This window comes from Armigeres subalbatus, chromosome 2 (assembly GCF_024139115.2).
Source record: "Armigeres subalbatus isolate Guangzhou_Male chromosome 2, GZ_Asu_2, whole genome shotgun sequence".
Classification (NCBI taxonomy): domain Eukaryota; kingdom Metazoa; phylum Arthropoda; class Insecta; order Diptera; family Culicidae; genus Armigeres; species Armigeres subalbatus.
The window spans coordinates 268,415,011-268,440,930 of NC_085140.1; the positions used below are offsets into that span (position 1 = coordinate 268,415,011).

General features: G+C 38.8%; 2 protein-coding genes across 5 annotated transcripts; one reads left to right on the forward strand and one right to left on the reverse strand.

The window, feature by feature from the left end:
* Nucleotides 1-1,452: 1,452 nt before the first annotated feature.
* Nucleotides 1,453-5,717, reverse strand: LOC134212204 (hepatocyte growth factor-regulated tyrosine kinase substrate). Of its 2 annotated transcripts, XM_062689852.1 has the most exons (4): nt 5,514-5,717; nt 5,367-5,451; nt 4,149-4,413; nt 1,453-3,683 (listed from the first exon to the last, which is right to left on the reverse strand). In XM_062689852.1, the coding sequence occupies exons 1-4, from the start codon at nt 5,545-5,547 to the stop codon at nt 1,818-1,820; spliced, it is 2,250 nt and encodes a 749-aa protein (XP_062545836.1). In that variant the 5' UTR covers nt 5,548-5,717; the 3' UTR covers nt 1,453-1,817. The 2 variants fall into 2 exon arrangements, with proteins under 2 accessions (XP_062545836.1, XP_062545837.1); XM_062689853.1 differs by lacking the exons at nt 4,149-4,413; nt 5,367-5,451; nt 5,514-5,717 and adding an exon at nt 3,903-3,992.
* A 16,066-nt stretch (nt 5,718-21,783) lies between these two features.
* Nucleotides 21,784-25,342, forward strand: LOC134216326 (zinc finger protein 888-like). Of its 3 annotated transcripts, XM_062695240.1 has the most exons (8): nt 21,784-21,798; nt 21,859-22,022; nt 22,091-22,350; nt 22,421-22,602; nt 23,224-23,377; nt 23,443-23,640; nt 23,700-23,797; nt 24,893-25,342. In XM_062695240.1, exons 2-8 carry the CDS (start codon nt 21,885-21,887, stop codon nt 25,114-25,116), a joined length of 1,254 nt encoding a protein of 417 aa, XP_062551224.1. In that variant the 5' UTR covers nt 21,784-21,798; nt 21,859-21,884; the 3' UTR covers nt 25,117-25,342. The 3 variants fall into 3 exon arrangements, with proteins under 3 accessions (XP_062551224.1, XP_062551225.1, XP_062551223.1); XM_062695241.1 differs by lacking the exon at nt 21,784-21,798 and having other exon boundaries at nt 21,817-22,022; nt 23,700-23,804; nt 24,893-25,030; XM_062695239.1 differs by lacking the exon at nt 21,784-21,798 and having other exon boundaries at nt 21,818-22,022.
* The last annotated feature ends 578 nt before the right edge of the window (nt 25,343-25,920 follow it).

The window sequence follows — 25,920 nt, forward strand, 5'->3', positions numbered from 1 at the left end:
TTTCATCTACTATAGACAAGGACACAGCGAAGGATTTGCTTGAATTTCTCCATCGTCGAATTCAGATGCTGGAATCATTGCCGTCACAATGCGGTGCTATACAACAGTGCAAAATGTCCAGCCTGTTCGGAGATTCACAGCTTACACATTTGTTCTGTTTTTCTGAAGATACCGATTTCTAACAGAGAATCTTTTTTGCGCAGTCATTCTCTTTGTCGCAACTGTTTAAACGGAGGTCACATTGATAGAGAATGTTCTTCGAAGTACAGCTACAGAAAATGCAAGGCAAGACATCATACGGTAATGTGTTTCAAGGCAGAAGGACGAAGCTCGAACCATAGCTCATCAGACACTGGAACATTGAATGAGGACGCTAAGCAGAATTCATCAGTCCCGGCTCAACAGTCGTCAACCTCGCGGGCAACGGGATCAGTTTCCTCTAATATGGCCAAGGTTAAGTCTTCCCAGATTCTCCTGGCAACTGTAGTTGTTATAGTTGAATACAATTATGGATCACGCTATCCGGAATGTAATTTCAGATGTCTACATGGATGATGTAATTTCCGGAGCGGACGATGTGGAGTCTGCAATCAAGCTACGCTATCAGTTCGATTCTATGCTACTAAGCGGAGGATTTCGATTGAGAAAATGTGCATCAAATCGGGAAAAAGTTTTAAAGGGTATTCCGAACCCTTGGAATACTAAGACTTGGCTCTACCTGTTGCGGAAAGAATAAATTGGGACCAGAATGCAGATGTTAAAACCTTGGGGCTGTCCTGGCTTCCCAATGCTGATTGCTCTAGATTCCAATTCGATATTCCACGATTTTCCAACGATCAGCATTACACGAAACGAAACGTTCGACCCTTTGGGGCTGCTAGGTGCAACTATCACGACTGCAAAGGTCTTTATGCAGCGCCTGACTCTAGAAAATGATAATTTTCAGAAGATAGGCTGCGACGGACTACCGCAAATGGTGGGTGAGAAGTGGCGCAATTTTCACGAAACACTTCCGTTTCTAAACACGGTTCACGTACCTCGATGCGTTACCATAGCTGGAGCACGAAAAGGAGTGGGCTGCGGGGACCTCAGTATGTAAATATAGAGGTAATTGCGGTCCATGCGCGATTGTCGTTGCCGGGGTGCTCGTCTTCTATACATGAGTTACTGATAGAGACCGTTAGGTTACTGTCATGGCTCGCGATCGACAGGTGGTGACGTTACCATCTATGACGTCGATGTGTTTTTAATGCCTTGTGCATCTCCCCCTGAAATATTGCTTAATTACGGGTCGGAGACACGGACTGGCGAAAAGGTTTCAGTGGGTCGATGAGATTCCATATAACACCCAACCCCACACTACCTCCTCACTCCTCATGTGTATGCTAGCAGCATTCCGTTTACTCTTGCTCAAAAACAAAAACTGTATTTCACCTAATTTATGAACGAGGCTTGTTTAGAGTTTAATTATATTTATTTATTATGTTCAAAGCGTCTATCAATCTATGAAGCAACGTTTGCATAGGTTTATTAGATATAATGTGTATTTTTGTCCAGATAATTTAATATTGTTTCTAATTCTGTCATAGTAATATTTTTATCACCAATATTTAATGATGCCAAAGATTATTTTGTTATAATTAATTACATAGTTATTTGTATATTTTTTGTTTAACTTCACATCGAAACACTATATATGTTTAATATACTGCAGTTCCAGAGTGGAAAATAGCATATAAAATTTAATAAACACAATAAAGTAGCAAAATAGAACCGGTTAGTTTTATTATTTCATTAGCAGAACAATATCACTACGATTAATCGAAGCTAATCAATTCAGCCGTAGCAGGTTCGGGTGCAGATGGTGCTGTAGTATTTGTTGCTGGAGCTGGAGCAGGTACCACGGCGGGTTGCGGTACCGTAGCAGAAGGGGCAGCTTGTGGGTGCGGTGCGGGATGTTGTTGTTGTTGCTGCTGCTGTACTTCTAAGCCTGGAGCAATTCCTGGCGGTAACTGCGAGGGCATGTGTGCACCGGGAGGCAAAATTCCTGCGTGGTTTATCGGCATACCCTGTTGCGGTTGCTGTGAAGCAGCCATTCCTATCGGTGGCACCCCAGATGGTGGCATCTGACCAACACCTGGAGGTGGGATTTGACCGGGCATCATATTCATGCCTGGAGGTGGACCCATTGGACCAGTTGGTAACGGAACTTGTTGGGCGGGTTGACTTGGTGGAGGTTGCTGAGGAATTATTCCATTGGGATCGGCACCCTGTGGCAAATTTGGACCCATAAATTGGCCATTGCCAGGCATTGACTGTGGTCCATGCTGTGGAGAAAAGAGCTGCTGGCCCATTTGAGGAGGCATCCCTGGTTGACTTCCGGGAGGACCATAATGGGTAATTGTGCCTCCTGCTGGTATTTGCTGATAGCCATACCCAGGATAGTTTGCAACTCCAACATGGGCCGGAGATCCCTGGGGTTGTCCCTGATTTGGTGGGGACATAAATGGAAAGGCTGTGCCCATGCGATACTGAGCTTTCTGTTGCTCTTGACGGAGTTCCATTTCTCGTTTTTGTTCTTGGATACGCTGTAGAGCCAGTTGACGCTGATATTGCAGATATTCTTGTTTCTTCTTGCGCATTATTTCAAGCTTCTGTGCCATTTGCAATTGTTTTTGTCGTTCTTGTTCTTCGGCGATTCGACGCAGCTTTTCTTGGTGCTCTTGTCGAAGAACGTCCAGAGCTGCACGAGAGTCCTTGATTTGAGTGAGCTTGTCCTGCAGTTGTTCGTACCACATGCGTTTGTCGTCCATGTCCTTGAGGAATGTCAGAAGACGAGCATGCAATGATGTCATATTCATAAATAGTGTCTGTACAGAGCTATCGGTTGAAAAGCTGCGTCCACGACTTGAATTTGATTTCATCCGATTGACAAAAATTTCCACTTGAGTCTTCATCGACCTGGCAAAGTCATCTATTTCCACATCTTCCGCTCCCATCTTCGGTACCAGTAGTGTGGTTTGAACAGGCATTGGACTAGGCATAGGGCTTGGAGCGGATGGTGAGGCCGGTGAGTCCGCAGTTTGGCGCTGTTCCCAATAATTACGATTCAAATAACGAGCCAATTCTGGATCAGTTGGAGGCTCTTCAACTGGGCTTGGACTGCGTTGAACCTTGATGGGCTCGGGGCTTGGTGATTTATGAAACGACTTTCGAGTTTGGGACACTTTCTTTGTTTCTGCCTCCGATTGACTTAGAGCTAGAGCCAACTGGAGTTCTTCTTCTTCTCGCAACTCTTCATCCGTCTTACGAGCGGGGGCTTGCGCTTGCTGAGCCAGTGAGCTGCTCAAATATTCTGCTGGTAAATCCTCCTCCTCGGTTGCCTTCTTGGTCAATGCCGGAGTCGGCCGCTGCAGCTGAGGGTAACATCCATCGCAAACACGAACCTCGCGTTCAATGCCAAACTTGGGCAATGTGCTGGTTTTAGACGAGCACTGCTGGCAAAAAACTTGACCACAGTTGCGGCAATGATGTTTGCGCTGGGTGAATGAAAATGCGACTCGGCATCGGTGGCAAACTTCCCCGTCCGCCCATTCTGGGGCGTTCTCCGAAGTAAACATAGCGTCCGCTTCCTTCAATTCAGGGAACTTGTGTCCCTCAGTCTTCAGAATGTTCATAGTATCCTAAAACGAGAATATAGTAGACCGCGTGTTATGCATTGGATCGAATAAAAATCAGTTTTTACGGTGTCATGTTTTTCAATCCCTTCCGTCGACGCACTACTCAACAAACGATAATAGCGTTATTTATATTACATGTTCGATAAGCTAATTCATGTTGTAGAATGTAAGGAAGATGATAAAATTTGTATGAAACCACGAAAGTTGAGCAGATTCGATTACCCCCATATTGTATGAACAAAGAATTGTATGATTCACTTCCAAATTAGATTATAAATAAAATGATTCACTTGTTTATACTTCCAATGCTTCAACGTTACCGTAGCACTCTACGGACAATACTGATAGTACGCGATTTAAATTTGCATCGCCGACTTTCATTTTTCTATATGCATTGGTGCTAATTAAATTATACCTCCACACAACACAAATAAACCGACCACACTACAAAACCGACACCGAACTCACCCGAATAGACCGATACTTGAAGATCGTACGGAACGCACAGGCCCATGCCTGAATTAGCTCTAACATTTTTACGCGGACCTCCTCATGTTGAGTGGTGTTCACCAAACTATGGAACATCTCGCAATTGGCCTTGTTGGAAATTTCGTCATGAATCGGTGCGCCACAATTCTTGACGACACTCTCCAGCACCAGCAGTGCATAATGCGCGGTGTGGGGATTCGGTGAGAACATTTTCTTCTTCAACTGCTGCATCACATACTTGGGTCTGAAAAAAAGAAAGAAAAACCAGGGCTGATTTCGACCAATGCTTAAACAAAGTTAAACCTAAATAATGATTTCATCAGAAGCTCGATAAAAAATAAATTTATCCATTCTAAGCGCTCTATAATAAAGACAAACAAAATAATCCTGTATTTATAATACATGTTAGGGAACGTCCACAAATTACGTAACGCTTATAGGGGGGAGGAGCGGTTAAGTGAAGTGTGACGATCCATACGAAATTTTCAGAAGCTTCATACAAAAAGTGTGACATAGGGGGGAGGGGAGGTTGAAAAAGTCCAATTTTTGCGTTACGTAATTAATGGATCTTCCCTTATCATTGATATTTGATTTGAGGTAATAGAAATCTGAATTGCATTATGAAACATCCTAAGTAGACACACGATCACTAGTTTTTGAAGCAATTTTGGATACAAAATAAGCAAAATATAACAAAAGTAGCTCTACAACTCTACAATGACAAATATAATATAATAATAGTGGATCAAAAATAAGCTCCATAGAAATGATAGAGAAGATCCATCAACTACGTTACGCAAAAAATGGGAACTTTACTTCTAAACATTTGGTCTTAAATCTGTAGTGCAAAAACACTCATAATATGTTATGACACTGAAGCAAACAAATCCTGGGTACACCACAATGTTTGCATGTTTCCAGCTATTAAAGCCCGCAGTCCACTATTTGTCATAATGACAAATATTTGTCAAGTTTATCCGGACATAAAAAAAAATAGAAATCGACGTGGATATTAGGCTGATTTGACAATTATTTTTGTCATTATGACAAGGAGTGTACTGATAGCTTAAGATTTTATATTTTCCCAAGATTTAAAAATAGATCATCAAAGATAGTCGATAGAAAGCGGTCCTTAACTAGCCCTGCAAAAGTGAATCATCGAACGCTTACGCCTTCCAGAACAAAGCAGAAACTTACGTGACATCGCCTTGGCGGATGGTGTCGCAAATTACCAATGTAGCCTGCCAATCCGGTTCCAGGATCAGGTTGCTGGTGGCATTTTCTGTAAGCGAAAATTAGAAGCCTGAAATATATTTCTATTGGACGAAAATGTGTATCCATTACCCAGACTTTTATCGAAGACCGATGAACGAAACATTATGATTTTGGTCGAAACACCTTTTTTAAAGATTTTAGTCACAATTTAATGATTAGAAAACAATAAACTTGTACATATAACAACTAAATTTCCCAATTTTTCAGCGGAACACAAAATTTTCACTTGTCAACACGCAACCAACACCAGCTGATAAGAAGTTTGACATTTCGTGATCTCACACGGCAAATAAATCAACCCAAAATTTGTGTTCAAAATTCACGGTTAAACCAAGACAAAATTTTCAAAACGACTTATCTGCTTTTGTAAACAAAGATTCAAACGACGATTTGACGAATCTGATAGCACTCCCACGCAAACCAACACCATCAACAGTTAACGGAAACCTTCATCTACCTATTGGTGGTGCTGGTTTGCGTGGGAGAGCAATCAGATTCGTCAAATCGTCGTTTGAATCTTTGTTTACAAAAGCAGATAAGTCGTTTTGAAAATTTTGTCTTGAAACAAAAGATATTTTAGTTAGAGCATCATTATCGGTCGGGAGCATTTTAATCACCCGCGCAGCGCTTTCATTTTAGTTTCGTCACTCGTTTCCGTATCGGTCACTATTTTCGGCTCTCAATTTGGTTGTTGTATTCCGTACCGGTGACGTTTGACAGTTGACAGTTCATCAAATAGCAGCGCTCTTATCGCGCTACCAAATTTGGTCACCTGTCAGTCGCGCTACTGTTATAGCAGCGCGTTTAGTATAGCGACCGGTAAAGTGTCAAGTAATGATACTGCGCTGCCAAACGGCTTAAACTCACCACCGGTAATCTTGCTCTTACTAGATAAAGACTGTCGCTTCGGTTCCCTTTGTTCTGCTGTCCGAAACATGTGTGGTACATACCTGTCAAATCGTATGGATTTTCCTTCTTTGACATTTAGCTCCCCTATCCTCGCCAGCAAAAGATGTTCCGGACAGCGACGACAGCGACAATCTTTATCTAAATAGTAACTAAAATATCTTTTGGTTAAACTCATCTGCCCAAAATGAAGTTCAAACAACCCAAAATTAAGTTCAATACTTAAGGCAGGAACTAATAACCGGGATATGACACTCGGATTTTTTTCGTGTTGCGCTTGAAGTCTCCATCGGTGTGTAGAGTTCTAGGTATACAAATGAAAAGACGCTAAGCCAAACGCTGTCAGTATTAACTTTTGCGCGTAAATTTCTCGCCGTGCACAACTGACAGCATCGATGTTTTCGTTTTCTGTAGATCTGTCATCGCGTAGGAAAGGAATCGTCAACATTAGGGTCTCGCCGACATTTCTCACCAACACGAACGCAGGTTCGTGGTTGCAAACAATCCCATTTGATTTTGCCGTGACAGCTGCTCGTGGTTGCAAACAAACCGAGTAAAAGTGTGAGTGAAACGTGCGTGTACGTACACGATCGCTGAAAGCCTAATGGTCAACCAATCCTTCCGTTCCGTGCTTCCCTGCGGGTTCCCGTATTTTACCACCGTTCCGGGAGTGTTTTGTTTATGTTGTGAATTTATATCTAAATTATTCTTCATTATTAGTTCCTGCTTAAGGCCAGTATCGACTTAAAAAGTAGAGAGGTTACGGAATTTTGTTCAATATTACCAAGAGGAATTTTGACAACTGATCTGCATCGAGCAAATTGTCACTTTTACTTACGGAATATTCGAGCAGAATATTTTTCCGAAAGTAAAGTGACAGCTCCCATTACTTTGCGTGGGAACCTTACAAATGCCAATTTTGTTTTTTGTTCTTTCCATGTGGATACAGTCAACTTTCGCTCGTTGGGCTAAACTAGTAGCCCATCTAGTGAAAGACTTTCGTTAGTTGGGCTGAGATTTCATCTGTCAAATCAGCGAATACAATAGAAATTCAGAGCTGCCAACTGCGAAAATGAAAAAAAAACTGCCGTTGATGTCATCATTTGACGTCCACCTTCGTTTCAAGTGGGCTACAGCCCAACTAACGGGCGCCCAACTAAATCGTAGCCCATCTAAAGATAGCCCAACGAGTGAAATTTGACTGTACTGCTGTAAGAATTTTGTTTCGATTCTTTACTTTTCCGATTCAGTGAACGGAATTTAACATGTGATTGAGATAGAAAAAGAAATTTCTTTTGAACACGATACCAACCTTTAATTTGGAGTGTTGATGTGAGAAGCCAATATTGTCGGCGTAGCACCAACTTAGAATTCGGAAGTCGGGACTTCCGAACCGAAGTTTTATCTGTCAAACTAATTGATGCGTTGTTTAGCGCATTTTTAGGGGAATCCATAGCGCACTACTTCCGAAGTTGGGAAAGTTGCTTGTATCTGGAGAAAAATCCAACTTCGGTATAAAAAGCGTTCTAAATTTGTTCCGGATAGACAATATTGAGTTGGATGGCCCAACTCGGATTTGGGTAGTTTCCGTTTGATCCCGTGTGAAAAAGTACCTAAATACTACACGCCCGTTTCAAATCACTCAGAGACTGAGTGAAATTGTATTGCCGTCTCTTTTTTTCTCACGGAAATCTTACTCAATTTTCGTAAAAAGTGGAACTACTCAAAATTTGAGTAGTTCCACTTTTTACGAAAATTGAGTAAGATTTCCGTGAGAAAAAAAGAGACGGCAATACAATTTCACTCAGTCTCTGAGTGATTTGAATCGGGTGTGTATGTTGATTCCACCTAATGTTAAGTTCAAATAGGTTTAAACAACTTAAATTTGAGCGTCTAAGACAGGCTATTGACATCCTATTGTTTAGCCCATCGCCAGATCGTAGCCAGGATGTCCCGGGCTATAATATTTTTTCATACTGCATTCCAATGATGACAGCGGGCTATGTCTATTGATGATGATGACACCGCGCTTGTCACCGGCTCGGTCTAAGACGAATTAAGTACTGTCCATTTAATTCCACCAGTTAAGGGGCCATCCACAAAGTACGTCACGCTCTTAGGGGGGAGGGGGGGTTCCAAGCAGCGTGACGATTCATACAAAAATTCTAGAGGTTTAATACAAAAAGTGTGACGAAGGGGGGAGGGGGGGTTGAAAATCGTCGATTTTTGCGTGACGTACTTTATGGATCTTCCCTAATTTTCGTTACCTTTGCAGATACGTATTTCGACCACAACTGTGTGGTCGAAATACGTATCTGCAAAGATAACGAAAATTAACTGGTGGAATTAAATGGACAGTACTTAATTCGTCTTAGACGGTTCAATACATTCCACTAAAAGAGCTTAATATATTTTTCTTAAATTTGAGTTCAACCCCTTTAACTTAGCGTTGGCTGGTTTTCTTTCTCTGTGTTTTACTAAAGACACACTGGTGGTACAAGTACCACGGTTATACTAATGACACACTGATGGTATTCGTACCATGGTACAAGTTGTACCACAGGTGTGTCGCCTTGTACCATGCTGGTACAACGTGGAAAACCATGGTACAATATGTACTAGGGTATATAACCGTGGTATACCACGGTCCTTGTACCACCAGTGTGTCTTTAGTATTATATACCCTAGTACATATTGTACCATGGTTTTCCACGTTGTACCAGCATGGTACAAGGTGACACACTAGTGGTACAACTTGTACCATGGTACGAATACCACCAGTGTGTCATTAGTATTTGATATCAAAGGATGGAACACTGAGAGAAATGGACGTATGATTTTCAATCAAACGCCTTATGAAAATTTGCCACAAGGAATCGGTATGAATTTCAATATGTTGTCTTATGAATGATGATTTTCATTTGAAAAAAAGTGAAGCGCGGCAGACTGGGTTCGAACCATGGACGTCGGGGTCGGGAGGCCGGTATGTAGACCACACGCCCATCGACGCTTGATTACTCGGGAAGGTAACTGCGTATAAGAATCACTGTTGGTGGAATAATCGGTCGAAGATTCATAAGGCGCCAGTTATGAATTTCGATAGTTCAGTTCGCTGAGTGAATGAAAGAGATGCCAGATCGAAAACAACTCAAAATTTGGGTTGTTTGATTTACCCGTGTCAAAATTGGCATCCCCCACACGGTTGGCATCTCCCTCCATCTTCCCTTTGTTGTCATAAAATGAAGAGCAAAACCACTCAACAAGGACATTAAAATGTGGGAACCCAACGTTGAGTAATCTAATATAAACATTAGCACCTCCACGGGAGTCCTCATCGCTATTCTCATTATAGCGCTCCCTCCCGAGTGCTATTTCAGGATAGCGCCCCTTCTTCCCACCGGTGGTTGTTGTTTTAGGTATAGCGACTTCGTAAACATAGATGAGTTCTCACCGGGCGTTGCTAAAAGTAGTCAACATCTTCTTCAATGGCTCTACATTTCAACTGGAACTTGGCTAGCTGCTGAAATTAGTATTCTATTAGCATTTTATCAGTTATTAATTTAAAGCTTTTCTGTGCCCCCCATTGCATGCGTATGTATTTTGTGTGACAACTGCCAACTATGCCCATGGAGCCCATATATAGGTATACTCGAAAGCATCCTTGACCGAATCGGGAATAGAACTCGCCATCTCTGGAGGGCAGTTCTACGCTTTTGATCCCAAGGCTAGCTGAAGACCCGTCGTAGTAATTTTTTTCACCGTTATTCCTTCTGGAATTTCTTCCGGGGATTTATACTTGCAGTCGAAGAAATTCCTCATGAAATTGCCACCAGTTTTCCCACAAGAATCTCTTGACAAATTCCAGCAGGAATGCTTCTAGTTTTTTTTTCTTTGAAGGATGTCTCGGAGAAAAAAAATTGTAACAACATCCGAAAGAATCCGGAGAGTTTTCAAATGGAACCACAAAAAATATATAGGGCTTTTCCAATAAATAAAATCCCGAGAGAATTTGGAAGAAATCCTAAAACCACAGACTGTGCTAAAACTATTCTGGGAAGATTCTTAAAAGAACACAAAGATTGCTGGGGAACTCCCGGAGGGATCCAAGATGATTTTCCAAAACAAATCATTTTTAAATGAACGACAAAAAACATAAACTTGCGGGAGCTTTTCTGGAGGAATAGCTGATCCATTACTGTAATCATTTCTTCGCGGAGTTGAACTGGGGCACTAGTTAAAAAAAATGAATATTCTCCTTGTTTTGCCTTTCTCGTACAACAAAGTTGTACCGAAAGGCTATCATTTCACTCTGAAAACGAACTTTTTACAGGAACATCTGATAGTAAAGTTTCTTATACCATTCGACTCAGTTTGATGAATCGAGGTGATGTCTGTGTGTGTGTATGTATGTGTGTGTGTGTATGTTTGTGTGTCTGTATGGTCACTTTTTCAACCTCAAAAACTCACACGATTTTCATGTACTTAGACTCAACTGATTTTATCGCAACAAGTTGCATTCCGCAGAGCCACTATTCTAATTACATGCTATTTAATTTCATCAAGATTTATTAATGCGTTCGCAGCTGACAAGGAAAATGGTTTAGGCAGTTTTCCATTTTTTCCCATATAATCGGGACTACGAGCATTGAGCAGCTACCATGCTATAATATAAATTACGTTTGCTCGATGGGTTAGAAACCTCGCTACGGCAATATCGATAACGCTAACGCAACGAGCAAAGCTTTTTAAAGCTTGCAATGTGGAACGTGTTGAACACGATAACTAGGGTAAATGATGTATCTTGGACAAGCGCAGGACATTCATTAGAAAATACAGTCAAATTTCACTCGTTGGGCTATCTTTAGATGGGCTACGATTTAGTTGGGCGCCCGTTAGTTGGGCTGTAGCCCACTTGAAACGAAGGTGGACGTCAAATGATGACATCAACGGCAGTTTTTTTTTTCATTTTCGCAGTTGGCAGCTCTGAATTTCTATTGTATTCGCTGATTTGACAGATGAAATCTCAGCCCAACTAACGAAAGTCTTTCACTAGATGGGCTACGAGTTTAGCCCAACGAGCGAAAGTTGACTGTATATCGAAATTGAATAGTATAAAACAATTGAAAACCACTAGGTTCATCCAAATTCATAACCTATGATTAGTCTTGTGTCTCCATTGCCCAATTTTTGAGTAAATTACGTTTACTAGGTGTAAACTGTGATATACTGCGAACTGAAATAATTTCTTTTTGGACATCAAATATATAATTTCGACATGAAAACAGCATATATTTTGGACAGAGTCATTTTCTCCTAATTTAAAAATGGCCACCTACAGATCTCAATGGTATGACTTACCTACACGTATCCACATTCATTTAAATGCAGCCTATTGACATCCTATTGTTTAGCCCATCGCCAGATCGTAGCCAGGATGTCCCGGGCTATATTTTTTTTCATACTGCGTTTCAATGATGACAGCGGTCTATGTCTATTGATGATGATGACACCGTGCTTGTCACCGGCTCGTTTAAATGCATTTATTTGCTTAACTGACATAGATTAAACCAGAAATTAACATTTTTTCGCAATTTTATCGATATCATTAAAACAGCCTGAAAGTTGGCAATTAATGGTTCATCCATGTACTGTACATGGGGTGACCAATAAATGTCTGATGAATAAAAACATAACTTCATTTTGGTCACTCCTTTTTCAACCGTCTCAAGTTCATGTTAAGCGATTGGAATATGTTAGAATCTCAATTACAATCAAACTTTGGCCGCAAGACCTCAAGATTGCCGTTTGAACCAATTTAAACGTGTTTCAGGTGCATGTTACGAAGAGTCCTATAATGCATGTTCTCCTGCATACTGGCGTCCAGCAGGCACTTTGGTAGATAGCTTTACATTTTAGATAATTTTAAAGATAAATAATAGTTGATTTGTGAATTCTCATCAGGAGCCGCTAGAGTTGAGGTAAAAGTATGCAATGATCATACTTTCGATAAAAATTTTCCTACACATTATCTAAAATTGATCGAAGAAGCTCAGGCTTGTCCAAAATATGTACATGTCCAAAATATATCATTTACCCTAATCGACGAACAACGTACGCGCTTTTAAGTGTAGAGCCGACTCGATTATGTTTATTAGGGTCTTGCCGACATTTCTCACCAACACGAACGCACGGTTCGTGGTTGCAAAAAATCCCACACGAAAAGAAATTTTCATAATGAATGTATTCAGCAAAACACATACATTTTTGCCATTGTGGTTTCCTAATGTAATATATATCTTATTGTGATGAAAGCTACGTGGTATTGCATAAGATAATCATAACATGAAACTTATACATTTCATGTCGAATGCTAATATGCATGAATAGATTTTTTAAATAATCTGTATGGAGTTAATGCATGATTTTAGTGGGGAAATTGAAATAAAAATCATTAGGTTGATTCATATAGTTTTTTTTTTGATGTTGCGGATGATGTTTTTTTTTTCAAATTTCAAAATAATTCAAAACTCGATATGTGTGCATATTTTGTTTATTGCGCATAAATCCCAAAATTTTATTCCCACCTTTGGGTTTCCGCGCTGAGCACTCAGCGCCAGACTCGGCGACAAAAGGAAAGTTCTCAAGTTGGTAACCCTGATTTCTGACAATCAATGTCGATTGTTTGTGTGAGTGCACTGATGTCAAAAAATAGAGCTTTTAGCTGATTTTTTTATTGTCAAATGCAAGTTTTGACAGTTTTATTTATGTATGAGTGAAAAACATGTACAAAAGGTCTATCGGGGAAGCAGTCGCTGAAGACAAATGTCATTGCTTTCAACGACGAAACGAAAAGTTTCAATGCAAAAAGCAATATTACTATAGCTATTGATTTGAAAAGAACATCCTTACACATTCCGCTAGATGCTTGGATGATTCTTCTTTAAGACAAACACATGCAGATCCGTCATGAGAACGGAATGTCCTTCGGTGCGATGACCTTTGTACTCTGATAGAAATTTTTCTATAGTTGAGATCGCATTGATGCCGTACACCTCAAGTGAATCGGCTACCAGCTCATTTTCTGTCGCACGACAAGCGAGGTTATATTATTCAAAACTACTCGCATAATCTGGATGGCGTCTAGATTACGTGTCCCAAATCTCAACACCACCGACGAGGCTTCTTTGAATTCAACGCGTTCGGCCAAACCGGCGTACCGGTTTTATCAAGCTGGAATGAAACATGTTATAATATTATTTTGTAGTATGACAATGAATTTATTTTTCCTTACCATTTCTAGTTATGTTTTTCTTGACGTTTTTCGGCCGGATAACTATATAGACTTCGATTGAAAAAGAAAACCTACGGCAGCCGTAGGTTTACCTAATTGAATCCACGTTATGTCCAAACATCCTGCAAGCGGCGTGTTTTTTTTTTCAAAGCCACTCTGCATCGAAAGTATAAGTTTAGCTTAATACATTTTTGCCATTAAGCAAAACTTATACTTTTCATTGTGGCATGAAATATAATGTATGCACACGCTAAATACTTTATATTCAAATGTGACATGATGATTATTAGATGAGTAATGAAGTTCATGTTTGTATGCGTAATAATGTTTATGAATCAAATTTAATAAATAAAACAAATAAGTTTTTTTACGTGCATTTGATTTTGCCGTAACAGCTGCTCGTGGTTGCACACAAAAAACAAACATTGTTTCACAGAATATTTTGCACTTTACATTTGAAAAGTGCTCCGTTTTTTCAAAAATAAAAATGAAATTGATCCATTTCAAAGTTATTTTCTTATTTCAAAAGCTTTTCTTTCCTGTTCCCATTGTAAAATTAAAAGTTCATCCAGTCAACTAGAAAACTGTAGATCTGTCAAAACTACTGAATTTCAAAACAGGAAGAGAGAACAGAACATCGTTTACTTCTGTTTACATAGTTCCACTATGGACTATCAGATGGTAAAAATTACCACAAAATTTATCGAGATGTACATATATTTATTTGGATTGTCATCTAAGTGATTGGTTAAATTTGTCTATTTCTTATATGACTCTGGGTGCTGCGGATAGAGCCGCTTTTCTGCGCTCAAGCGAGTAGAGGGATATTTTGAAATCACTCCCATAAACAAAATTATTTTGCAGTTACGTGGCTGTCAAACATTTCCCGCTCTTCGAATTTCGCTTTCCACGCTGCATGAGGGCGCACAAATGCGCTAGATTCTACATGACTTTACGATTGTTTACATACATTCATGCTCCAATCAGCTGCTGAATCTTAAGAAATTTCGTAACTAGTGCTTTTTAGTTGCATTCCTACTAATTTTTCACTCGGAATATAATGTGAGAATATTTGTTACAAAGAATACAAAATTCAAACAAAGTTTATTTTTATTTTTTCCCCAAAAAATAACAATACTTCTCAATATTAGATCAGAAACGAACATAACCACAATCTTCAATGTTTGGCTCCGGCACAATAGAAAATTTTGGCTTCAGTTTGACAACCAAATCGATTCTATCCGCACCACCCAGATATGACTAACACTTCCGTACAACATTACATGTGTTTAATATAAAACTTTTTTCCCACTGTGAATAGAATTATTTTTTGTCCATTTATTTAGGGGCCGTTCAAAAATTACGTCCAAGTTTTGAGGGGGGGAGGGGGGTTAGAGTTTTGTGACAGTTTGTGACAGGGGGAGGGAGGGGGGTTCGTCTTCTGTGACGTCCATCCACAAGAAAAAATACTGAAAGCATTTTAGGAACAACTTATTTTTTTTAAAACGCATTTTAAAAACTGTTAAAAAGGGACATAACTCATTATGTTATTGTAAATATGGGAAGATCCATAAAGTACGTCACGCAAAATTTGGCTATTTTCAACCCCCCCTCCCCCCTTCGTCACACCTTTTGCATTAAACCTCTAAAATTTTTGTATGAGTCGTCACGCTGTTCGAAACCCCCCCTCCCCCCTATGAGCGTGACGTACTTTGTGAATGGCCCCTATAGTGTACCAAAAAGAAAAACCAAAATAATCGCAAAAATAAAAATGACTCACGTACGTACAGGGGGAGGGGGGGAGTCAATGATTTGTGACAGTTTGTGACATGAGGGGGGGAGGGGGGTTGAAAATGCCGAAAAAGGATGGACGTAATTTTTGAACGATCCCTTATAGAAAAACTCCCGTAGTAGGTATCTCTCCGTGTGCATCAGTGCATCGTCGTTTTTGCCTCTATGCTATTCGTCGCAAAACTTTTCGACTGCGAACGGCGACAACAGTTCCAACAAGTCGCAGTAAACGTTTAATTTTATTTTCTCAATCATGAGCTCCGGAAATGCCTCGGGAAAAGCGGTGCTAGGAGCAGTGAATAACACATTGGATTGGAAGGTAGGTCATAATATTAGTGTGTAAAGACATGAAAATTTCAGACAAAAACACCTAACCCACTAACGCAATGGAACGAAACGGCTACGGAAGCAGTAGGATTTGACTGGAAATGTATCTGTCCAATCTCGCTGTTTCCGTCGGAAGTTTCGCTGGATTGCGCAGTGATTTTGCGGAATGCAAATATTTAATGGAATGCAAAAATTTCTTTTTTACAGTTTTTCTCAAATTGCTGAACGGCAAAACATCTTGTCTGCAATGCACATCCAACGAGCAGCTTTGCAGATTTTTGGAGCTGCTACACATTTATACCTACATGTTGATTAAAACTATGAAATAAAATAAACAAAATCTATTATTAATGCAGTAAAAATAAGAAAGAAAATTTGAATGGGTAAACAGTGGGTGGGAGTCTTCTTTTTTGGGCGGATGAAACTCTCTATTCCACTATTTTTTTCGATTTGATAATTTCTTTTTGACAGTGCTACAATGTTGTTTTAAAAGTTCAAACTTTTAATTTTAGAATGGAATGCAACTTTCAAAACATGGTTGTTGCAAAAGTTAACGTACTTTTATTCTGAACATTTGCAACTCTCTACGAAAAAGAACCAACGCAACTTTTTATTTTTACCAATGGTTTTTTTAATTTCAATAATGAATTTTCTTTCTGTGTGCAAACAAACTGAGTTAAAGTGTGAGTGAAATGTGCGTGTGCGTACACGCTTGCAGAAAGCCTAATTGCCATTATACTTTATCGGAGCATTCGCACCAACACAGTAAGTTTCATCTTTGGCAACAGAAATTGCACTCGATAACGACACGATTAACTGCTGGTTCGTACGCTCGTGGCGACGGTGGTGTTTGCGTTTGTTTTGTGTCATACATTGGAAGGGGAAAAAGAGGGGTTTCATTGATGCTTCAACATGCTGTTTGGTTTGGGTGGTGTGTGGTATTGAGATTCTCACGTCCGAATGTGTGAGTGGCGATAAAAGGAAAACAAACACTCCTAGATGGTGCAACTCAGCAAATATTGGGTAAGAATGAGTATATTTCCATATATTTTTTGACTCTTTTGAAATCATTGTGATGACCCGATCATTTTTGAGGTTATGAGCAGAAGGAAAACAAACATGTTTTTACACATGACGAATTGCACATAAGTGTGCGAGCGCTAAACGCCACTCATCTCTATGATGGGTGGTGTGGAGTTATGGTGAAGTTTGGGTGATTTCAAGGGCAAATACTCGGGCAAATATGAATATAGTTTTCGTTTTATACATCTCCTTATTCCATATAATATTATGTATTCGGATTTGTTTGTCTTCTATTTATATTTAGGAATCATTCAAAAATGGTATCGGGGCCTTGGCGAAGGGGGGTGGGGGTGTCGATCGTTATAACTTGATAGATCGATTGTCAAAACTTAATTAGGGTAAAATGCCCAATAGTGGACCCCCTAGTAGCGAAATTTTGCTCTTTTTGTCATAAGGAGTAGAAATTTTCAACATATTAATTCTGCTTGACATCTAATACCAAGTTCTGCATCCCCTCTTCACGATGCATACATAAAACACTCAAATACAGGACGTTATTCGTTGAAATTAACATTTTAAAGTCTGACTGAATTCGCCCTATAGTAGACCCCCTGGGGGTCCATAATAGGAATTTGCTTCCCTATAGTCGACACTTCATTTGATTTTTATGTTCCGTTTCGGGATGTTCTTCTGCCCTATTATGGACCCCCCAAAATTTTCCTATAATGGACACTCTCGTGTTTATTTTTTATAGAATTGTAAAAAATCATTTAATTTTACTTTCCATAGCATTTCCAATGCATGTAATCAAATCATAGGACTGTAAGGTAGGTTCTCCCGATGGAATTTCATAGCAAAATGTTTACATTGTGCTGTAATAATGCAAAAATGGCTGGAGGGTCCACTATTGGTTGGGGGTCCACTATTGGGCACTTTACCCTATAACATAATGTATTATCAGAAAAATGTATTAGCTCTTTTAGTGGAATGTATTCAACCGTCTAAGACGAATTAAGTACTCTCCATTTAATTCCACCAGTTAATTTTCGTTATCTTTGCAGATACGTATTTCGACCACAACTGTGTGGTCGTCTTCAGTGTCTCGTACTTGACTCGAGTCAAGTCAAGCAACCCAGTATGGGGCGCTAAATTTGGAGACTCACGGCTAATTTTGAGTTGCGTTTCTATTTTACATTCCCGTTTAGATACCTCCGGTGTAAAAGTGGGTCCCTATTAGGGTGAAATCAGGACTGATTCAGTTTGATTCTAAATTTTCGACCACTATTCTAGTTTGCATCTGGAGCAAAATAGAACAAACTCGCTGGTTTCCCCAGCAGTGTTCTATTCATGTTTTTCAAATTTTCAATTAATTGAAATCATTATGTTACTGCCAAGAAATGCACCGGAATTGCAAAGTGGATTGAGGGATCGTTCAAAAATTACGTCCATCGTTTTTCGGCATTTTCAACCCCCTCCCCCCCTCCTGTCACAAACTGTCACAAATAATTGACCCCCCCCCCTCCCCCTGTACGTACATGTCTCATTTATATTTTAGCGATTACTGTGGTTTATCTTTTTCGTACACTATTTTCACAATAACATAGTGAGTTATGTCCCTTACTAACAGTTTGAATGTTTTTAAAATGCAAGTTGTTTCTAAAATGCTTTCAGTATTTTTTTCTTGTGAACGTACGTCACATAAGACGAACCCTCTCCTCCCCTGTCACAAACTGTCACAAAACTCTGACCCCCCTCCCCCCCTCAAACCTTGGACGTAATTTTTGAACGGCCCCTGATCCGTAGCTAAAATGACGCATCCATACACCAAAACAATTGAAAAATATTTGAATCTCGTGATTCAATCGTGGTTCAAATCTGCAGAAAATAGAACGGAGCGTTATACCAGTTTTATTTTTTTGACAGTTGACTGGTATAAAAACTGAATCTAGAACAGCTGCTGGGAAATTCAATGTTTCAGATTCATATTCAAACTGACAGCCCCGAACGATTTGAATCACTGCTGATTTTACTCTTAGGGTGAAATCAGGAGTGATTCAGTTTGATTCTAAATTTTCGACCACTATTCTAGTTTGCATCTGGAGCAAAATAGAACAAACTCGCTGGTTTCCTCAGCAGTGTTCTATTCATGTTTTTCAAATTTTCAATTAATTGAAATCATTATGTTACTGCCAAGAAAGGCGCCGGAATTGCAAAGTGGATTGATCCGTAGATAAAATGACGCATCCATACACCAAAACAATTGAAAAATATTTGAATCTCGTGATTCAATCGTGGTTCAAATCTGCAGAAAATAGAACGGAGCGTTATACCAGTTTTATTTTTTTGACAGTTGACTGGTATAAAAACTGAATCTAGAACAGCTGCTGGGAAATTCAATGTTTCAGATTCATATTCAAACTGACAGCCCCGAACGATTTGAATCACTGCTGATTTTACTCTTAGGGGCCCGGAAATAGCGATACACGGTTGTTTGTGAAAACCCATTAATGGGTGAAAAAACACCCATTTTCTGTAGAAGTGTCTCTCCCCATTTAATGGGTAAACCCGATTTACCCATTAATGGGTAGAATCAGTTTATGTCACAAAATGGGTATTTATTCACCCATTGAAAGAAAGCAAAAATCTCACAAAATGGGTGAAAAAATACCCATTTTCGCGCCCAGATAATTTAGCATTTTTGATAAATAGTAAATTTATGGTATACTCATAATCATTAATCATAAGTTGGAAAAAATAAAAAAATTGCTTGTTTTTATTCATTTCTAATATGGTTAAGGAAACAACAAATCTATTAAAATATTAATTGAGGTTCTTGCACCTCATCCTCCACCCGAACTTCCACATAGAGGATGAAAAGCAACCACAAGATCATCCTTCCGGCTTGTATTGAGGTTGAGTTTGCTGTTACAAATCGCCAGGAATGTTTTCTCCGTAAACGCACATTAGCCATCAACTGGAAAAGGATTACCTTTTATATTATTTAGATTAGAGAAATCAATTGGGGATAAAAATGCTTACCGTTCAGCTTTACGTATGACTCTGCGTTTTTTTAGTTTCTCCATTTTTCGATCTGGAAGGATAATTTAGACGTATTGCAATACTTATCTACAAGAAATATCATTGGCCTTACTTGGGTTGTTCCGAGAGTGTCCCGATGCAGATAGTTTTTAAGTTTTTATTAAAGTTTAAAGCAGAAACAAGCTGCTTTTTACACCAACGGTGTACTAGATACGCTTCGTTGTCAAACTATTTTTTTACCCATTAATGTGTAAAAATATAACCGTTTTATTAATATAAGGGGTTTCCTCTAATGGGTATTTTTTTACCCATCGCATGATTGTGAAATTCCCCCATTTTATGACAGATAGGTATGCTATTTGAAAATGGTTGATTTTTTACACATCAATGGGTTTTCACAAACAACCGTGTAGGGACCCAGATGGGGACTCCCGTGGAGGTGCTCTAAAAGTTGAGTAAAACTTACCTAACTTTTGGTTAGTTTCTATTTAAAATAAAGTATTTTTGATGGAATCAGCGAATCCTCTTTTTCCGTTTGCGGTTTGCTCTGGATTGCGTGGGTGGCCTCAAATTAGCCCACCATTAGCTGCAGCGACATGAGAAGCTCTTGTTTACAAAAGCAGTTTCGCCCTTTTGAAATGTTGCTGCCGAAATATGTGTGGATTTTTAGTAGTGAATAGAAATACTAGAATAAGAGATCGGCGAAAACGCCATCTTGTTTCCAATCGAACCGTCAAAAGCGGTTCCATTTCGACTTGTTTACTTTTTGCATCCATAAGAAGCAAGCAAAAAGTTCAAGTGCTGCCACTATTATTTTCACGATATCATGCATTTTCATACGTTGCCATTTCGAAAGTTTTTCACTCCGCCGGTCTCTGGTTATAGGGTTGCTAGTAGTGAATACTTTCACACAAAAAGCTGCTGCCTGCACCTTACAGTTCGTGACAGCAGTTGACTGGCAGCCGCTGAAGTTATTGTCGGCGTAGCACCAAGTTAGAATTCGGAAGTCAGGACTTCCGATAAAAAGCGGTATAAATTTATTCCGGATAGACAATACATTTCGGATGGAACGTTTCGTGGTGGCCCGATTATGTACATTTAATGTTTTCATTTGGTATGATTCTGCGTGAACATTCCGTTAGGTCCGAACACAAAATAATGTTTGTAACTTTTTACTTTTCATTCGTATTTCCCTCAGCATTTCATGCTTAGAATGCACTGGTATGAATAATCTAACGACATGTTTTAAGAATCATATGAAAATCTTCGTTCTAAAGCCCTGGTAACCCAAAAGTAAAACCGGTAGAATTGATGATGGGACCCATTGGAATGTCTATCGCGATATTACCAAACAAAAGGACTCCCACTAATTTGCAAAGAAGATAAATACAAGAAAAACAGCTGTTTCGATTTGTCTAATAAAATGCCTTATAGCTTGCCGAGAGTTTCGCTTTCGGCTCTGCTTGACATACACATTTTTCGAATCTGTTTCTCCCTCCCAGGTACTTAAAAGGTATGGTGGATGAGAACCACACTTGTTTTCAGATAAATATGCCGTGAAGATTTTTCAGAGTGTACCTCAGTGTATCGTCACGCATACCAACGCCAACATCAGAAATGATGCGAACTATAGATAGTGGAATATATAGATGAGCGAAGATAAATCCTCTGTCTCCAAACGAACTGTAAAACGTGTCTCCAAACGAGCATGACGTCATGATTTCAATGGAAACGTTAAGGGCTGTGACGTCATATGCGCGTGTGCACGGGCAAAAAAATCGACTCAGCCATGCTTTCGCTCATCTATAGATTCCACTATCTATAATGCGAACAAGAACGTACGGTTCGTGGTTGAAAATACTCCCATTAAATTTCCCGTGACAGCTGCTCCTGGTTGAAAACAAACTGAATAATAGTGTGAGTGGAATGTGCGTGTACGTACACGCTCACAGAAAGCCTAATAAACATTACCTACATGTATGAGTCGTCACACATTCTAAAACATTAATGTAAATAAACAGACTTTCTTGCTGGCAGCTTTCTTGTAGTCAATCGTGTAAAATATGGATCTAACAGCTACACTAGCTGCTCCCCAAATTGTTCAGCAAGTTTGTCGGCTATGCTTGAGTGAGGAAAATCTGGAAGATATAAAAGCTAGACCAGATCTACAACAATGGATCTCCGATTACCTTTCGATTACGGTATTAGAAAAATATGATTCCGGAAACATCAATCATTCATCGTTAATTCATTGCAATTTTTGTTCCAGGTATCCTTGGGAGATAATATTAGTCTTTCAATTTGTTTTAGCTGTCGAATGAGAGTGAAGGAATTTCACGTCTTCCAACTTCGTTGTCGGGAAGTGCAAGATATACTGACAGCTAGTTTGAGTGCAGTGAAGCAGGTATGGTTCAACTGTAAAGATTGCGATAAGATGTTTCAAAGTAAGAAAAAACTACAAGATCATTTGCGGATTCACAAAGGAAAAAAATACAACTGCTCACATTGTGGCAAAGGATTTATTAGACCGTAAGATAATATATTAATTAATATTTGTGAATGCAAAAAGGGTAACATCCCTGTTAATATTTCTTTTTAGTTCAAGTTTAGCAGAGCACCTAAGGGTTCACACTAGCCGAAATGTTTATCAAAATGATGCTGGTAAGGAACCAGAATTGACAACAAACAGCGAACATGTCAGCTGCGGTGAAATAGAGTTTGCTTGCGGAAAGTATCATAGAGGGTTAAAATATAAGAAACAGCTGAAAAATCATATATCAGGTAATTATCAAAGCATCGCCTCAGGGTTCATGCTCTTCTCTAACCGTTATACTTGTGCTGACGATTACATGCCTTTGTTTTCATTTATATCATAAAATGATATTGACAAAAAATACTAACTAATACAGTTCATAGGGGATGTAAGAGGGGATATTCATATACCACATGGACAGTTTAGCGAAAAAAGGGATTAGTGCATGTCCATGATTCATACACATATTTAAAAATGTATATGATAAATTTCCCACGCTGAAGCATCTTAAACCAATCGGAACCTGTCCATGTGGTATATGGACAGCCCAATAAATCTGTATAACACTTGAGTAAATATCTTAACGTCAAAGTTTGCATAACTATTTTTCACTCTACATAACTTAGATATAATTAGCAAGATACTATATCAAAAAGCTTAAAGTCTGAATACCCTGTAAAGAAACAAAAATGAATGAATTTGATTGTAGGGAAAGTAAAGGTAATACATTATAGAGAAATATTTTGGCTGTCGTCACTGACTACCATAGGAACACCAATGATAATTTAGAAGTGATTTGCGGTAAAACGCTTCTCCCAATAAAAATAGCACATTTTCTTCGATATACCACAACCGTTCACATTTTGCAGGTGGCAGCAATGTCTCATTATCAAAAGGAATATGGTTCGATTGTGACTATTGCGAAAAGGTTTTCCCAAGTAAGAAAAAACTACAAGACCATTTGAGGATTCACCGGAGGAAAAAATATAAATGCTCCTATTGCGACAAAGGATTCATTAGACCGTAAGATTCTGGTATGCACTATATTCAAATACACCTGCATTCACAAAAAATACATTATATTCCAGTTCAGGTCTAGCAGAACACGTAAAGATTCACACTAAGGAATATAAGAGCGGCAAACAAGATTGGAGTGTGGCGAAGTTTGCTTGTGGAATATGTGACAGAAAGTTCAAATATGAGCAACAACTGAAAAATCATTTGAGGCACGACCATGGGCCAAAAGGATACAAATGTTCTGTTTGCAACGAGGCTTTTAGGACAGAGTAATATTTTAGATTTTTTTATATTGCATGCATTAAAATCTTATTTTCCCGCATTTCAGGCGTCAAATGAGAACACATTCTGCCACTCACAACAAATTGATTTCTGAATCATATATTAAGGAATCAAGTCAATCTTATAATGAGAACAACAATGAAGGTTTGGTGTAATATTCTATTTTCCTCAGTTTTTTAAAGACATCTAGCAGTAGGGGAAGGTGAGGAGACTTGATCCCCGGGGAGACTTGATCACCCCCTGTTTTATCGAGAACTGAAGTACTTTTGTTATAGCATATTTTTAGTATAGATCCTTCAGACAAATGGTCGTTATGTGGTGAGTTATTTTTTGGATTGACAACCTTATTTATTCTGCAGGGCGGTTTGTGAGTTTTGACCCTCCTGAAAATTGTTTAGTGGCCACGTATAGTTTGAACAACTTTTCATAACAATGACCAAATGCTTTCGTTTTTTCACAGCGCATAATATGCTTAATGATCTGTACTGATGAAAATGTCAATATTCCATCACAATTTTGGGATAATTGGATTCAAAGTTGTTGCCTCTATATGGGGACACTTGTTCCCTCATTAGTCATCCATACAAAATTTTGGCGAAAAAATTCAAAAAATTATAAATCTGTTCTCAGGCTTCTAATTTTTTGTAGATTTGACAGATTTGATAAAGAGTTGGCAGGAATAATTATTCATTGCGTAGTTATATAGAAAGGAGATCAAGTCTCCCCAAACTCTGAAATTGCATGCGCTGTCGAATTCAATAATCAAAAATCGTTCATGTATACGCACAGCAATTCGGAAATTCTTCGTATTTTGAAGGAAAAATATTGAAAAACATTTAGAGTACCTTTCTACTTTTATCAAAGCAAGTTCTTGGAGAGGGATCAATTTCCCTCGAATTATTTAAAAGTCGATTTTTGACAGCACTCCAAAAAATCGATTGTGTATTAATAACAACAATAATTTGAAGACTGTCATACATCAGTAAAGTTAGATACTATATTTCTTAGAGAGTCTATGTGAAAATCACGTATGTTTATTCATGTGGTACTGTGGTACATCGGAAATCAGAAAAGGGGATCAAGTCTCCCCAGTCTCCCGTATTATCAATTTCATTCAATTATTCTTCCATATGAAATCCTAAACTAGTTTTGTTTGAAATAACAAAATTGCTAATATTTTAATGTTTACTAGCATAATAACTTATAAAAGAAAGCTTAAAATTGTGTTCGTTTTTTTAGATGCTGTACACTCGCTAGATGTTTATAAGAACAAAATTGAAAAACTGGTAGATAATCAAACGACACAGATCAAATTTGAAGCGCAACAGCCAATGTATCAGGAATACGAGGAAACAGAACAGATGAGGAGCACTGAAGACCTATTTGAAGCAGAGGACATCAAAATTGAACTACTGTCGGATGATGGAGATGAAACGCAAATTAGTAAAAGCATTTTGAATTGAATTCCATGGAACTCGATGGAAAATACAATTTAAATGATCAAAAACCACCCGGTCATAAGAATCATAAGTGCTTTCCAATAAGAACAATAAGACATCTCTTAAAAACAATTTTATATCTTGCTATGTGAACAGAGTCATTCGAAGATTATAGAATTGTCTTTTTTAAGTTTTTGGTTCAAATTTGGGAAATAAGACAAGTATATAAATAAAAAGGAATAAAACTCAACGCTTGTAGTCCCTTCTCAAAAGTAAAGTTTACACAATAAATTACATGTTGGATATCTGGTAATCTGGTAATATCAACGCACCCTCTGATCGATGCCTATCTGCGTTGGTTTAATTACCGCTGAGCGATACGTCAAGCTGGCAACACGTCCGATAGGAACTGCACTAAGGTCTCCTTAGACGTAACCGGACTGAGATTTTACTCTAGGCTCCGAAGGGTCACGTTTCGTTGTGATATGTATGTATGAAGTTAGCCACCATCCTGGCTGGAGTCTTGCTCTGCATATGGTTGCACTTAACAGTGAGGTCAGATTTCAATATGATTTTGCATTCAACATATTGCTGGATGAAGGGCCAAAAATGGGGGTGGTGGACCTGTAAGCAGAAACACTTACACAAAATCCACGGGAAAATGAGAATCTCCTTCCAGCAGATTGACCCAACACGTTTCTTAGTGATATATTGCCATAAAATAGTAAAAGTGTGCACTTGCTTTTCTAATCCACGGGAATTTTCTAATGCACTATTAATATTGATTATTCACGATGTGGCTAAATATGTTTTAAGGTGATTATAGAA